Source organism: Bombus vosnesenskii, unplaced genomic scaffold (genome assembly GCF_011952255.1).
Source record: "Bombus vosnesenskii isolate JDL3184/JDL3185 unplaced genomic scaffold, Bvos_JDL3184-5_v1.1 scf7180000013314, whole genome shotgun sequence".
Lineage (NCBI taxonomy): Eukaryota > Metazoa > Arthropoda > Insecta > Hymenoptera > Apidae > Bombus > Bombus vosnesenskii.
Window position 1 is genome coordinate 4,622,269 of NW_022882960.1, and position 17,328 is coordinate 4,639,596.

The window sequence follows — 17,328 nt, forward strand, 5'->3', positions numbered from 1 at the left end:
TTTAAAAGCGACAAGACAAAATTCATCGTTGGTGCATCAACTTTTGAATTAAACCATCGAAATAAGGATGTGCAATAGCGCTTCTCTTCCACATGGTAAATAATTGAACAAACCTTAAAAGGTACGCGAGCAAAGAATTTCATTTTTCCCCGAAACAAGCGAAATAACGAAATAAAAAATAAAATAACAAAATAAGAATATCAAATTCAAGCGATATAGTCGACAATTTAAAAATCACATTATATGGAATAATAAATATTGCAATTACAACAAATAAAATGAAACATTCGTGGTGAGAAGAACAGATCCCAGTGCAATCTACTTTCCGTTTAATTTCCTCGATTTTCCAAAACCCTATCCTTAAACTTTCCACGAACTTCGCCATTATCGCTCCTTCCCCCCGTGAATTGTTTGCAAATGACTGCAGGGCACAACGAAGCGTGTCCGCAGAATTTCCTCGCACCCTTCGTTTCAATTTTTTTCTTTTCTTTTTTCTTTCATTTCTACTGCCTCGTAAGATGATCGCAGATAGCGACAGGCTTCGTTTTCCTCGCTCGTGAAAATTGTCCATGACCAGCGCAGGTGCGAACCACGTGATGACGACGTATTTTCAACGAACGAACGAGCGCCTAGCTCGCGTGTTTCCGATGGAATTGAGCTGTTGGAACACCGTGAAAACTCGAGGGGCGTATCATCACGCGAGCTGTTTTAACGCGAGCACGATAAGTCGAATCTCGCGCGACGACGTAAAAAGTAACGCCAATTATACCCGTTTGAAACACACTGATTCTACTTTTCCACGACTGAAACACGGTTCGATATAATTTCTTCTTATTTTCGAACCGCGCGGTATCGTTAAATCTTTAACATGCCATTTCTTATTTCATCGTGCGTTAAGAACGGTGTTGCTTAAGCAACGTAGTACACGAAGAGGATTCATCGTCAGCATCTTATTAGGGTTCGTTTGGATTGATTCGCAACTTGCAGCAAACGTAAGAAGTCGAGGAAGTTTAAAAAACTGGTGAACGCTGAGAAGGTGAGAGCAATTTATTGCGAAAAATTTATTTCAGCAACATATCGCGATATTTTTATATAATTCTATAACACTTTGTTTGAGATAGCCACCCACATGATAATCAAACAGCTAAAAAATTCTACCAAATGTCCAAATTGGACAAATTGTGGATGTGAAATATTAAATAAAAAAAACACTTTGTTTGATTATGCTGTCTTAAACGTTATTTAAGGATATCGTATAATTTGACGTAAAGTATATGCATACGTGCTGTTTTAGTAAGCGTAAGGTACATGGATCGATTTGTATTTCGCGTAGCTACGATAGGATAAGTTAAAATAAGACACGATAAGGTAAAGGAATAGTACTTCGCTATTTGCATCTTTCTTTTTAATTTTATTTTATTGCTTCGCTATTTTTGAAATTTTTACGATTTCACCGTTTACTATTCACGTGGAATAATAGAATAAAAAGTGAATAAATTCAAAGATCGTTTCACCGCAATCCTGAATATAATTCTAAATTATACCACATAATTTTTAATTGCATCTCATTTTTTAAAAAAACGTTCCTTACAAACTATACATAAATTTTCATGTGTTAACTCGTAACTATTACTACACTTTGACGTTTTAAACGAACATTTCGATGATTTGTAATTTTATTCAACTCGATATTTTTTCATGCTCGAGTCCCGTAACAAGCGAAAGCCTCTTTTAAACGTTCTCTGATCTTCGATTAGAAGGTGTTTGCATTTAAAAAATTAGCACATCGACATAAAAATTAATAACAGCTCGGAACAAGTTTCAAAGCGCATAGAATAAAATATTAATCGTTACAAGCTTCGTCACGCGTGTGTCCAGATGTTACAGTACAAAGAATTATTGATAACTAGCAGTCGACACGCGATCAAAGATTGATAGGTAATAACAAGGCATGGAAATTCCTGCCTTCTAAAAGAGCTAGATATTGCGGAAGGTCGAACTGCTGAGTTCAAGGCAGATGTTCCTTCTAATTTTTATTTCACAGCAACTGTTATTAGTGGAGCTAATGATTATATTCTAATGTATCTTCGATTGGACGTTGCTATTATAACACCGTTATAACTAATGATGGTTGAACAGGAATAAAGAAGCGTGAAGTATTAAGTGAAATCATTGCACAGTTACGACGATTATAGTGTATAGATATAAAGGTTAAAAAATAATTAATTATCAAAAATAAAAAATAGCTGATGTTCATCGTTATATCGATCGGTGATATGATCTTCGTGGTTGTTTATGATTCATTGCAATTTTTCTACCAGTTTCTCTGTATCGTATAAAATTGTTCGCTCTCTCTTCGTAATAAATTTATTTATATTATTCCAGCGCGAGGTTCAGATTTGGATCTTCTTTAAATTCCTGGATCCTCATTTGTACAGACGTCGCCAATTATAAGCTACGATCACGTTACACGTTCCCTTGTTGGGATTTTTAAAATGTACAACGCTGTAAGCGCACTTTTCCCACGCGCGTAGTTTATGCTTTTTCGTTGTTGACAGACTAATTAAAAAATTTCTAAAATTACCATTTTATATCGTAGTGTATACCGCATAGAAAAAGTTGGAATAATTTTACAGTTATCTAATGCTACGTGTTAATTGCAAATCTCGTGCGTGAAAAAATAAACAAAATTTTTCGCTAGATCTAATAAAATTTACATTAAAAATACATGAAAAGAACATGGAATCTCTATCATTGCTTACAATCTAAATGTTAAAAGAAAATGAATTGCGTCGAAGCTGACAACTGATAGCTGAACTTGATACGAATATAACAACTATTACAAATAAGTAACTTTAGGCCTGTGATTGCGGTCGTCATTACGTAACGAATGACATAGATAATGAATTAATACGTTATTTAATAATATATTACTCAATCATTGTAATTAGTAAACTTGTGATCCATGTTTCCTATTCCTTTCGAAAAAATACTTTCTATCGAAATTAATTTATTTTTTAACCTTTTCTACGAATTCCACAAACGTAAATTATCGTTTTTAGAGAATATTCCTGTCAGTTATAATCGAGGTTCGCGGCGATCATCCGACAAAAATTATACTCGGATCGATCCTGCGGTTTTAGGCTTCCTGGAGTACCATTTCGTCTGTGACGCAATCTTATTGTCGATTTATTTCAGCAAACGTCTTCAGGCTGCGAGACTGATTCAGCGAAATTCTAATTGTTGGATTTTTTTAATGTCGTGATAATGTCAAGGATTCTACGTAAAATTTCTTGTTTCGCTATCACGTGTGTACGATAAAAATTCAGATTTTATTTTGAAGTATAAAATGTGTCTGTATAATCGTGAATACAGTCAGAAGGAGAGTAATTGTTCAAAAACACAAAAGTCGAAACTGCAGGATAAAATTTGTGTCTGTGATTCATTAAAAAAGAAGAAGATTCTCATTAGATACGTGCGTATTAACTGTGAGTGTAGATTTGATCAAATTCTATTTCTATTCTCATTTGTACTTTGAAAATGCGAACTGACTTCCTGATTTGTTTTCTCTAATTTTTTCTTCCTATCCGAATTTTAGAAATATGAACAATGCTCTGATCTGGTTCTTTCAATAAATATTATTTTACTATACATATTCTTTTATTTAATTTATAAACGGTGATGAAATAGGATATTATTATCCTATTTTAATTCATTAAAGGTTTCCTCTTTACCCAAGATTTCTAGACGACCTGAGAATTATGAATTATTCATTCTCCCGAAATTTTCGTCGAAAATATTACGCTTACATCTTCAAAAATTTATACGCTCGCTACTTCCATTTCACACAAACATCTTAACATTTTGATTCATTTGTAGTAAAAGTACGCGAATAATGTGCAAAGTGTAAAATTATACTATATGACAAACTATAACAGCTGGAATCGATCATCTAATCTAATCTAATATAATCATCTTCTAATTATTATATTATATTATATATTTTTTTAAATATAAAATATATATAATTACATATATTTAATATATAATATATATTTATATTATATACTTATTATATGTATATTATATAAATATTTGTATATCATATATTTAATCTATTTATTAAAAATCTTAGTAATCGCATGTGATAGTTAAGCATACAGTCCTTCGATATATCTATTTTTAGGTATCATTATGTAAACGAATCATAGTAGTCCCTCTATTAGTTTATGAATGAATAATTAAATAATCAAAAAAAACTTCTAAAATAACTAAACGTAGAATTTGATATCTACTGACACCAATTCGATTATTACACGTTAGTTATTCAAATTACTGGATTTAGAAATTCGCATATTCTTTGAGAAATTAATTTGCCCTTTTTTCACCCTTACAAGGCAAGCATATGGAATAAGACTCAAACACGCGTTTGTTTATTTTTAATGAGGAGTTTGTATGTCAAATTTCACGCCTCTAACTTTGACGACTCGTGGGACATGGGTATCGTTTTAAATGAAATCAGCTTTCTTATCCCCTTAGAATTCTTATTTCCAAAAATCCTTTATCCCTCGTCTATGTTATAAAAGAGGTATACTATGGAAATTCCACATTTCTAGGTAGTATGGTTAGTCGATGAATAAATCAGTTACCTTTACCTTTTACATAATATACAGATTGATTTTCAAAAATCAATATTATCGCGTTATAATATTCGAAGAAACGAATACAGACAGACAGGACAGATTATTAGAATAATATTGGACATCACACACTATACAAATAATACGTAATAACTGATAATATTCTAATATCTACTGTATCAGTCTAATGTCTAATATTTAACGATTAATACATAATACCAAAACATTGTCGATAGAATATTATTACAGCCATTTTGACGCATAACATTATAGTTATTATAAATTAACGTCCTGTAAAAAGAAAACAAATGTCACTATCTCCGAACGTTAGTATACGTCTTTTCATACCGTAGGTATCTAATTACGAGTGCAATAGCCGGCTAAAATAATCGATCCTGACATGCAAAGAGTACGAGCGATTCTCTTTTCTATCGTTCCAAGGAAACATCCCGGAACGTTAATGATTTAACGTAGAGCCACTTAGCCAACGAGTTATCGTGACAGCTTGGAAAATCGTATCCGGTGAAAAACACGCGAACAGCCAATGTCGTTGGAACGAATCGGTCGCGATCGAAAGTGCAGACTGTAGACACAGTGGCGTCACGTTCGCCGAGTCAGTGAGAGTTCATGGTAATAATGGCCCCTCCGTAACATTGCTTGCCTTTGGAAACCATTACTCCGCGCGATACCTATACACCACACATGACTTTCGTTTCTTGTAAATAGCCAGGTTATAAGAAACATGCGATCGAAGAAGATACGGAAACGTAGAGAAGCTATCGGATACACGTATTCCGTTAGTTTTATTACGGCTCCATTTTTCTTCATTCGTAATCTCAGTCTTATTTTTATTCTGGTCTTGCAACGTGTTTTGCAGATATACAGCTACGTGTTGTTCGGTTTCGGTAAATTTAGGGCAATTTCCTCCTATAGCAGCTTTCGTTCGGAACGTGTCTCTTTCTTCCCTCTTGTCAATTTTCGGGCAATTTAGTTTGGGATCTATTCTTGTACACGTGTAGAGACAATTTTCTTTTGGAAGAGATTTCTTTGAGAGCTTAGATCCGTTCTTCTTTCATGTCAATTTCGAGGCAATTCTTTTCTATACATGCTAAGATCAGGAATCTAAAACAATTGCGTTTTAGAATGGTTATCGGCGAGAACAATTCCGCTCCTCTTGTCAATTTTCCGACACTCGTTTTATTTGTTGTTTTATCGTGCCTGTCGAAAATTGGCGACGCGTCATTATACACTCACGTGCAATTTGATAAAGTGAAACTAAAATCAGAAGGAAAGCTATCGTATCTCGCACTTTTAATAAACCATTTTTATGAGTACCATTTTAATCGTGGATGTAATTCGATGTTGTAAGCGTTAAATAATTAATTTATCAGAATATCGTCACTATAATACGATCATTTTATCAGTACAACGTATTATATTTATTATGGGGTAGAATTTCGATTATTAAAAGCAGCTTCCTGTTATTAAAAACAATGCGAATGTTTCTAGGAAATGCTATCTGTTGGCAGATTGAAATGTAAATGCTAGGACAAATTTCAAAATGTTGCGACCAATTTTGAAGGTTCTAATTTACTCATATGACAATAGAAATAAGACAACAGAAAATTTGTAATTGCCACACTTTTCCTACACAAGCTATCGACATCCATTGATCAAACTTCTGCATCTTTCTAGTTAAAATGTCCTATTTACTATCTTTTTTTTACTTCAAACATGTAATACGTAGAATGTAGATGCGACTGAAGTTTCTTAGGTCTTTTATCTTCTAAATTAAATAACATTATACAGACCGTTGCGAAGAAAATGAGAAAAGAAAATGATAAAACATCAGTTTTCTACGACGTCCAAATGACACGTAAGACGCACCTAGCTACGTAGAATATCCTGAATTTCCTACATAAAATGTTCTAGAGATCGTCAAAAATGATAGTTATTCAAGAAATATGTACTTATATCAGCAGAACATGTTTCAAAACAGAAAGGTTGCAATTAACCTAATTTCTCGCAAGAATGTAGAATGTGTTCTAATACTTGTTCCAAAAGTCACTGCACTGATCTACTTTACTTTACCTTACTTATACTTTACCTTGAATCAGTGGAAGATTCAATGTATATAAAAAGAAATAAAGACGAACCGGTAGACGTTCAATGTGATAAATCGCAACGGTGATCGAGGCTTAATAGTAGTGTTTTGAAAGCAATTAACTCAATCCGTCTAATTGAAAGCGGCTAGAAGTGGACGTTCGAAAGAAAATTACGGGAAACGTTAGTCCTTTCGTGAGATTCAGTCAGACAGACTGAACGTTTTAAACGAGACCGACAATCCCAACGACAAGCAAAATGACTTTAGCGAAATTCCACTCCTGTCTCGAGTATTCCAGGCAAGTTTTTATAAATTCTTCGTAAACTATTCTTTGATAGACGTTCAATCGGTATACAGAAACATTTCGATACACTGTTAATTATTGAGATAACTTTTACACAGAGTTCGTGGAATTTTCATTTTTTCATTGTCCATATAGAGTTGTGAAGTTACATTATAAGACTCGATCGAATATGTATTTTAATACAATTGAAATTATTATAAAATTTATTGAATTGTACGTCCGAATTATAAATACAATAAATTTTATAGACATGACATAATTTTACAGATTATAACGATAATTTATTTTCATCGTTCATTTTGGAGAATTTTATTTTGTGATAGTACCGTTAGATAGATGCGCTGAACATTGTCCCCAAAATTTTTCACTATCGTTGTTTGCAACACAGTTTTGCGAATCTAAAAAAGAAACGTAATTCTTAAGAAAATTACGAAGCAATGTAATTAGTTTTAATCCTGTAAAGATTATTAAAGATTATTTGGCTTTCAGTTTCGAAGAATGATCAAGGCCTGTTATTTTGCTGGAAGTGACTTGCATGAATTACCGTGAAGATCGGTAAAAAAAGGACGTTAAAAGTAGAATGTCGAGGCCCCTGATGTAATACTTTTCTATAAGGAAAACTATAGGAGCTGTCTTGCATTTTATTTATGAGGCTGTTTATGAATTTGAAACGTGGTATCTTTTTCGTGTTCATCGGATTTTGCAATTTATTTCCGAGGTCTCATCTCTCTATCAAATAAATTACAATATCATACGAAATCAAATATTTACCATACGATATGTAAAAATATTTTTTAACTTCACTTTACGATCAGAATTTTACAATTATAGATAAAATCGCACAAGTCAATTTAATAATCATTAAAAATTCATTTTCATTTACTTTCAATCCATATTCTACATTTACGTACGTAATTTACTTGCTAAATACTACGTAACATAACAAATTTATTTAATGAGCAAAGAACAACAGACCAAACTTTTAAAGCCTCATCAACTAACTCAAATTTCAACTAAAATAATTATTCTCGAAAAATCTTTCTCAACTAACCAACGCTAAAAACTCTTCTAATTAACCTTCGCAGCTTTTACTTTCATATTTTCGTAACATAGAAATTTGTAGTTAACGCGTTAACTCTAAACAATGCGTTAATCTCTGTTGCAAGCAACGCTAAAAGATTCTTCCGATTGTAATACATACGGTGTCTAATCAGCGCAATTTGTACTTTCGTATCTTCATATTCCAACTCCAACTTTAAACTTTTTATTGTATCGTTACGTTCCTATTAACACTAAAAATACTAAAATGACTGGTTCTACAATTTTATAAATGTGTTAATCCTCGTTTAGGAATCATGATCCCAGATGGATTAATAATACCAAAAATGTACTACATAACATGGAATTGCTTCTGTAAGAAAGTAATAAATCAATAAATATAAAAATATTCTATTATTACGTATTTTTTAAAGACCAGTCATTTTCACTGGTTTTGATAAAAAATAGCTTCGTGTTAACTATCGGCGATTCTAGTATTAAAAACGAATAATACCGTATCTATACAAGCGAGAAGTAAAAATCCAATACAATTAAAGTTATTGTAATTTTTCATTCGACGAATAAAAATGTCCAATTAAAGGGACAGCGCAGTTGAAGGGCTAAAGTTAATATTTTCTTTCACTCGATTCTTATCTCAACAGAGCAAAGCGATTCAAATATTCTTCGTTACGATTCATAAAAGTTAAACGCCGACGAGAAGAATCGTCGTGAAGTAAGTTGTCATCGTGTGGCTCGTGTCCGTAGTCGCGCGTACACGAAAAGAAAAAAGAAAAAAGAAAAAGAAAATAATGGCAAATCTACAAAAGACGAAAATGCACAAACGAATCGGCCGTTCACGATTCTCCTACAATTCGCATTATTCCAACGTCCAATCAACGTGATGGATCGATTTGTTCGGTACAGTTGCAGCAGACCTTGTTGCAGATAACCTTTAATCCATTACACCGTCGTGCTCGTCGAAGTGATGTATCTAAACGTCATTTAGGAATGCTTCGATCAGTCTCTCCCCGTTCAATGAAACTTTGTGAACGCGGTTCGAGTAATTATTCTGCGCGAATCCGTTGAGTAATGGATGAAGGTTTAAGCCATAGACGCTCGTGGGAACAATGTTCGTTTCGAATGCTTCCGGTTGCATCGTCGACCAATTATTCCCATTAATTTTGGAAACTCGGAAGAGTCGAATGCATAAATTCTTCTGCTTCCTCTTTTTTCTTCTTTTGTCCTTTGTTGTCTTTCATTATTTGCGCAGTAGAACACCGTTTATGCGAACATTTCGCGAGACAAATTGGTTCGTATAACCAGGTCGTTAGTATAATAGGGGTCCACGTATTTTTGTCCAACACCTATGAGTTCTCGTTCAGTTAATTGGAGTTCGCGTATATACGTACAGTATGTTAAACGTACGCATTTGTTTCTGTAAATATGAGAAATGCGAAGAGATATTTTGAACGAAAGTTGACTTCGTAGGGAAAAACTTAATAAGATATTTCGATTTTGCTTAAAGAGATCTCAATGCCAATGTAACTTTCTTAAATGGAACTATAATATTTTTTTATATACCATTCGACGCATTTTCTAATTCTGTACGAAAGAAAGTATGAAGGTACTTTGGTGGAACAATGATTAATCTAAAAGATACTTTAACTTTAATGTTGTAAAATTTATCGTACGAAAGACAAGGGAAATGTGAACATGAAGATTGCACTTTTATGGCACAAGCTATATTTCTTTCGTTTGGTTGAAATTGGAGGATAACATTGGTGACAAGAGATGAATGATTCAAGGAGGACTACACGTTTTCACGACTGTATCTTCTTCGCGAGTGCAATGATACACGTGTATTTTGCAGTTGCGCTATTTCTTTAAACGGAGCATATATTCCTTTCTGCACAGAGCAAAATCGTTTCTTCGTTCCACGTAAAATGGTATTATGGTAATATGATTGGAAATCCAGTGGTTTAGAAGAAATTCCAAGTTTAATTTTCTACAAATTATCATATTAAGGACAAGAAAAGACGTAAAATAGTATAACATTTGGAGCAAAATAATTTTTGTATCGATTTCCTTTTGAATCTATGGATTTGTATCAATTTTGATGTTTCGCGTTGTTCTCGCACTTTGTACCGGGTTTCATATTGAAAAAAAATCCAAATCGAATCTGCTGTTTAAAGAAATCCAAATTAAATTTGTTATTAAAAAAATCCAAACCTAACGGAAGACGAGCGTCGATCCCCTGACAATAATCGACTTCTTCGATGCTACTACTGAAACGAACACGTACGCAATCACAGACACACGAAATGAAGAATCTCGTCAGACTTTAACGTACGATGGCAAAAATCGGAGAATCGAATGAACCTCAATCAACCTTTCGATAACAACCAATATACTACTTGAACGTGTTTCTCTCCCTCTCTCTCTCTCTCTCTCTCTCTCCCTCTCTATTTCTCTCTGTATCAAATCTTTGAGCCAGAGATCACGACGGAGGTCTATTCGAGAGTTGTTAATAATTCATAAGCTAGTTGAAAAAAATAGAGAAAACCTTGATCTTCGACTATAAATCTAGCTCGGCCGGCCGATGTGATAGCAAAAGGCACAGGTATCTATTAACAGAAGTTTCGTATTCGTTTGTTGAACCCGCCGGGTATTCCGGGGTTAAGTATTTTAACGCGTCGAATGCCGGCTGATAAATCGATTCGAGACACGAGATCTCGACTCTCGCGCCTTGTGCCCGGACCAACGACGATTCATCAACCGCTTTCTCGCTTCGCCCCTGATAGAGTTCAATCGAAACGCGTACTAACGCACCGGGATATCACTATGATGAATATTCAATGGTTTACTGCATGATTACATCACCTAATAACGATTTGTCATAATTGTAAGGCTATTACCATTCGGAGTGTTTTATTGCCACGACAATTAGGGATGGAAATTACCTTTGAAATGCAAAAGTAAAGTAGCTTATCGCTTTTAGACGAGGAACGATAACGTTCGATTATTGTTTGTCATAGTCGTCGAGCTTCTAGGTTTTTTCGCAGACTGTTGCAGTGACAATTGAAGGATCAAAGTAGTGAACGATGTAATTGGCCATGCAAAGTATCTTCTAATTGAATCGTTCGAGGTTTGTATCATTTTTGATAATCGTGCCTTCTAACAAGTTTTAATAGCATTGAATGAGAATTACGTTAATGCGAATATTAGCAGGTAATGGAATTATCATGAAACGCGAATTCTACGAAAATATTTCGATAGGAGGAAAGCTATCTTGTTTCTGGGTGCAAAAATGGAAACAAATTTTTATGGAATGAGAGAGTTGCGGTACGATCGATGCCGACTGTGTTCTTTTTACAATCGACGAAATTTCATTAGATCATCGACCAAGAATAGAAATACTTTTCTGAAAGTGAATATTGATTATTTTAATTAATAAGTATAGCTATCTTTCACGTGTAAAAATGAAGAATTATATTATAGAATTGTTGGAAGTTTACTGGTTTAACATTTGAGAATAAAAGCTATTCCTTGCGGATTGACAATCGATTATTTCGATTAACCGAAGTGAAAGTTACTTCTTGGATACAAAGATAAAGAAATCTCTTGGGAAATATAAGAATTGTTCTACTAAACTTTGTACAACAATTACGGTACTAAAAATTGTTGTTGAAAAAAGGATACTTTGAGAAATAAGGAATCAAAAACTTATTTCACAGTTATCAGCGACTTGGCAATTTAGGATGGAAACCACAGTTTGAGTATAAAAATAATGAAATCCTCTATGAAATTAATAAATTATTATATTACTTGGTTATCATTTATCACGATTATCGATTTATCAGAATTATTTTGGTAAATTATGGAATTTTATTTTTCCTTTAAATAGATATTTAAAACGTTTCCTCTAATCTTTAGATTTAGACTGATTGCTTTTCTCGTAAATAATGAGAAAGAACATTTACTAAATAAACTTATTATCACATAAAGAACCACAGCCAGTCTACTGGTAAATGTTCAGTGACATAGTAGTCGCCTGGAGCGACAAACAGTTAAACAGAATTACTTGGGAGCAATCATAGTTACCGTTTCAACAATAAAACACGGAAAATTGTACGACTGAGACTATATATCGGTAAACTGAGGAAGCTTATGTTCTTTGAACAAATTTAACCGTCCGACAGTGATTTATATAAAAATAGAATTATTTGAATTTTAACTCAAACAAGTTGTAAAAATTCGATATCGTCTTATATATATAATTTATTTATTTTATTTTTATAATACGCATTTTAATATTATACACGCGCCGAATAATCGGTAGAAATAAATCGAAAGTAAAATAAATAAACAATTTTTACAATGTCAATGTCTCTGCAGGGTTTTTAGTGAAACGTAAAGGGTTAACTCAACAGTGCAACAGTACAACAAAGAAAAGAAAAAATTCCTTAAAAAATTAGGAATATGCATGCTGGTAAAAATGAAATTAAAAGTTCGTACGATGATACATAGACGACCTAGTGGGTAATTTTTGCAACAGATCGATATACGAGATGATATCGTATTTTAGTCAATCTACTTTCGGCACAAAAAACAAATTATCGCTGCAACGACGTTCCTCGAAATGTCATGCTCCAGTTGCTCTTTTGTCTCAATGAATAAGAGGACTTTTAATATTTTAAGAACTGTAGCATAAAGTTGAAATAATATGCGCGTTAACGTTGTTATGTACGTAGATTATGTTTAGGTTATGCTAAAACACATACGCGATAGAGTCAAATGGCAGGTAACATATACTACGACAAAATCAAAGAAATTGATGCACAGACTACCTAGTGTGTTCTGATAAAATACAGAAAATCCGAAAATACGAAAGAACGAGGTTATCACTGCGACACCTGTACCACAAACCATCACTTCGTATTGAGAATTATTTTCAATAACATCGTATTAAGAAGAAACGTTATTCATTACAAATGTACTGTCACAATTGAACTATAGAAATTTACACATTTGTAAAAAATTTACACATTTGTAAAAAACACCCATCAAAATATCGAAAATATGCAACGCAAAGTATCTCTTACAGTATATACAGTACATAGTAAGTTTTTTTTAAAATCTAATGAAACAAATCTCTATTTAGGTTAGGTACTTCCTCGATCCGTTAAAACATGAATTTCCATAAACGTCCACTTAATCCAACGACAATGTACTACGTGATATAATCTCTTATTGAAACAAATACTTAGATAAAGTACATTACAGGTATCGTGGATAAAGATCTGTTATATTTTGTCGAAGAAATACCAGAACGAAATACAACAAGGGGGTTAGAATGAACCGAATGAAACTAACCTCTTTGGGACAGGCACCCGCCTGTGCTTCCACGCGTTGTCGTTCAGCATCATGTACGCCCGTTTCTTCTCTCCACCCTGTCGAAGTTCAATCGAGGGTACAATGCGGGGCCCTTCGACGTCGATCGGATCCTCAGATCCGAGACGGTCGAACGCGACTCATCAAGAAGCAACGAACGTCGATCGAGCTCATGTACGTTCCTCCCTTCGACCGGTTAGCCGGATCCACGCCGCGTTATCGTTCCAATCGATCACTGAAACTTCCAACGCCACCCTACGAGCCGATTCGATCGATCGTTCGCACACGCGTTCCTCGTCCTCGTTAACCGTTCATAATCGATCAACTAGACCATTCAGACATGTACTTCACTTCAAATATACCTGTACGGATTGTCGTCTTTCTAATCGTAAGTCAATTTCTTAATAAAGCGTATATATAATTTTTACGTTGTGTTATAATGTCAAGGATTATACTATATGATAGATTACGATCGTATACTAAATTCTCGATTTCTATCGTATAGATTCGACACGTGGATGAGATCGAGAATCGTTGTATCAATTATCGCGAAGAGTTTCTGTGATGAATTTGAAATTGGGACACGAGACAGCTGACTCGGTGACGGAAAAGCGAGAAGACTTTCGAGCGGTACGCACGGTAAGCTGGCTGGTCAGCACGCGACTGACGAGCACTAGGAATATTCCGCGCGAGAACACCGCTCGTCAACGAGGAGACGACACGCGATACGCTCTGCTCCGCGCCCGCTCCGTTACTCAGCCTGCTCGTAATGCGATTCTACTCCACATTCGCTGTGCCGCCGCCGCCGCCGCCGCCGTGGCCCTCTCCACCGACCTCTTTCGCCGCGAGAAAGGCGCCACTTTCCTGGAAGATAGCCGGTGCAAAAAGGTGCTCGACCCCGAACTTGCCTTCGACCACGGAAAGATCCGGCAGCTAGACGCTATTCCCGATGATTTTTTCATTTTGTATTACAATAGATGTAGAAAGCATTCGTACGTATCCTTATTTTCTAACGAGAGGATTTCTTCTTTTTCTGTTTCATAGTACGTTTCATTTTAGTAGTAACGAATTTTTGTAGTCGTACGAAGGCATTCGTAACTGGTATGAAATTTAACGAACTTGGACTTAGTTAGTTAGTTATACAAATGCTATAGGAAATAAATACAGTGGTGTACGAATAATTTTTGTAGCCACTGTATTTTATTTTATTAGGTAAATACCTAATTATGCAATGTAATATAACGTTATATTATGTTCATTTAAATATTAATATTAGTACTTCGTTTATATCATCACTATTGAATTTTTCAATTTTATTATCACATTATTCGTATCATTTATTGGTATTTTCACAAGTTTATGAACATTTTTATGCTATTCTATATGTTCTATACTGTTTGATGTACCATTTATACAAAGTTCAATTAAGACAACTGGTTTCTTTGTTTTCTAAGAACAAAAAAGGCAAAAGCTTCCCGATCGATCTAATAATTCGGCCGTAACGGGTGCGTGTAGCTTGCAATGGTTTATCTGAATTTGTTAAAATGCTTATTGAATGGAAATTTAATGGTTTACTTCGAAATGGCCCGTGGAAATTTTGGGGAGTTTTGTTGTTGTTCGAAAGAAGATGATATTTAGAGTTGGACGATAATAATGCGTCCGGAGGGTATTGTTTCAGAACGCTCCAAAGTTAGGTGGAATTTGACGTTCTGTTGAAACACACTTGGTAATTACAAGTAACGTTCGAAGTGAGATAGGATGCTGATTAGGCGAGTTTCGCGTTTGCCAGGTTTCTAAGTACCTGAACTTTAATTGAACTTTAATTTTGATAATGGTTTGATAAGAACAAAAATTTCTAATCAGAGTGTTTAGAATTCCTAGACAGACGTGTATCTGTTCCTGTATTTGTTGTTTTATGTTAAAGTTTCTCATTTATATTGCATTATTTATATCGCTAGTCAATTTGAAAATTCTTCGTAAGTTTAATTTACAAATTTTAGAATAATTTCAATTTCGATTAAGAAAAGAGCAATTAATTTCCTAAAATACGTCGATAAGTTTAGAAAATTCTGTTATAAGGTGTTCGAGTCATGTTCATAAAACGTAAAGTAGGGAGAAGTTTGTATTAAAGGAATTATAAATAAATCGTCAAATAATAATCCGATTGAAACTTTCGAGAACTTTAAAAGAATTTTCGTTATAGCATAACTGTGCGTCATTAAGAAAACATTTGACACTTAAATATTAGTCTTTGAAAGTATAAAATCATATCGTCTAGCGATTAAAAAATGTATGACATCTTGCGCACTTGTCTTTCTCTAGAAGCAAACCTCCTTTCATCCTTCTGGAAATATCCTTAATCAGTGTTGAATGTATCTTCTCGGAGAAAGTACACAAAATGTATATATCTATTATCACAAATCTAATATTGTTTGGAAAAAGGTATCTCGAGGTAACTAACCACGAAGTGCTGATAATACGATCGATTTCAGATAAGCTATGCTTTAAAAGTGTCGTAACCATCGAAGAGTTGGTCATTCTATTGTGTTATTAGTTGTACAATCCTTTCGCACGTTAATCATTATACCAAAGAAAAAGATCTCGATTGCATAAACCAAACTTCAAAAGAAGAGAAAAGTGCTGCGTTTCGTCCTTACCGAGTCGTAAGACACTTATACTTTAATTATCCAATTTTTCCTTTATCGAAAAGTACTGATGAAAGAGCGAAATATAATTTTAAACAATGTGATGCAACGTTATACAATTTCGTAATTAAAGATTTTCATAGAAGCAAGAAAAAAAGAGTTACGTAAAGAATAAGTCCTGCTGTTACATGATACAATTTTTACGATATCGAAACTTCGTGTTTATTTATTAGATGTTCCTATTATTAGAAAGTAAAGTATCGTATATAGCAACGAAAGCAAAGTTTGACTTTAAATAATTTCATAACCAGAGAACCTTGTAGAGACAAGTACAGAATTTTAATGATAATTATGTTTAATTCATAAATGTTCGTTATTCACATCATTAAAATTTAATTAAGAATTACAACAGGATATCTTATGTAGAAAGAGGGTAAAAATCTCCAACTTATCCCGTAGGAAGTAATTGAATAAAGTCAACGATAATTAATCTACAAACAGCCAATTAGTAGACAGATAGCTTAAAGAACGTTTATTAGCAAATTAAAAATGGAAAGATCTAATCGCCTGTACATTGACGACACGATGGAAAATCGTGTTGACCCTTGTCAAGATGTTACATAGATATTGACGTGTCTCGTCGTGACCAAGTATGTAATCTTCTCCGATGCTGATAGTTTCATACAAATTTATAATAAAATATAATAATCAGAGAAAAATTTTGAAGCTGGGAAATTTTCTCTATTAGCCATTCTTTTTCGAACTAATTAATAAGTATTTTAACGCGACTATGCAATATCATTAAAGACTATATGGTGCATATTAAAAATGTAACACAAATGAACTTGGGAATCTGCGAAGAGAAATATTCCGAACATAAATCTTATTTAATAAATCTAGATATCGAATATAAAAGATTTGCTAAATTTTACCATAAACATAAAATGATTGTGAATATTATTTTACTAAAAGTAATTTATTTGGTTACTTACATAATTGTCATTATTTTTAACAACTTTTTCATTATGTTTGTGAAATTCAGATAACCCTATTGATTAAATGTATTTAATTTTTGTTTACAAAGTGGAAATATAATTGACTTTTCTTCAAACGTCTGGAATTTCTCTCCATCTGAATTGTTTTGTGATGCACGAAGTAAATAAAAATCGGAGAAAGCTACAGCCGGACTATATGACGGATACGTTA

The 17,328-nt window shown here is 33.7% G+C and overlaps 2 protein-coding genes across 6 annotated transcripts in view; one reads left to right on the plus strand and one right to left on the minus strand.

Annotated features, from left to right (window-relative positions):
* Nucleotides 1–17,328, minus strand: part of LOC117235124 (heparan sulfate 2-O-sulfotransferase pipe) — a 117,197-nt gene that overhangs the window by 78,381 nt on the left and 21,488 nt on the right. For 2 of the 4 annotated variants that reach the window (XM_033496864.1, XM_033496863.1), the window contains exon 1: nucleotides 13,460–14,228. The exons of the other annotated variants lie outside the window; for them this stretch is intronic. In XM_033496864.1, the coding sequence (XP_033352755.1) occupies nucleotides 13,460–13,512 (53 nt within the window). In that variant the 5' untranslated portion in view covers nucleotides 13,513–14,228. Of the gene's footprint in view, nucleotides 1–13,459; nucleotides 14,229–17,328 lie in introns of those variants that run through there. 4 annotated transcript variants of the gene reach the window in all.
* Nucleotides 682–17,328, plus strand: part of LOC117235123 (leucine-rich repeat-containing protein 15-like) — a 29,724-nt gene continuing 13,077 nt past the window's right edge. The window contains exon 1 of one of the 2 annotated variants that reach the window (XM_033496860.1): nucleotides 682–1,036. The gene's annotated coding sequence lies outside the window, so the exon portion shown is untranslated. Of the gene's footprint in view, nucleotides 1,037–16,019; nucleotides 16,141–17,328 lie in introns of those variants that run through there. The other variant, XM_033496861.1, reaches the window with a different exon arrangement.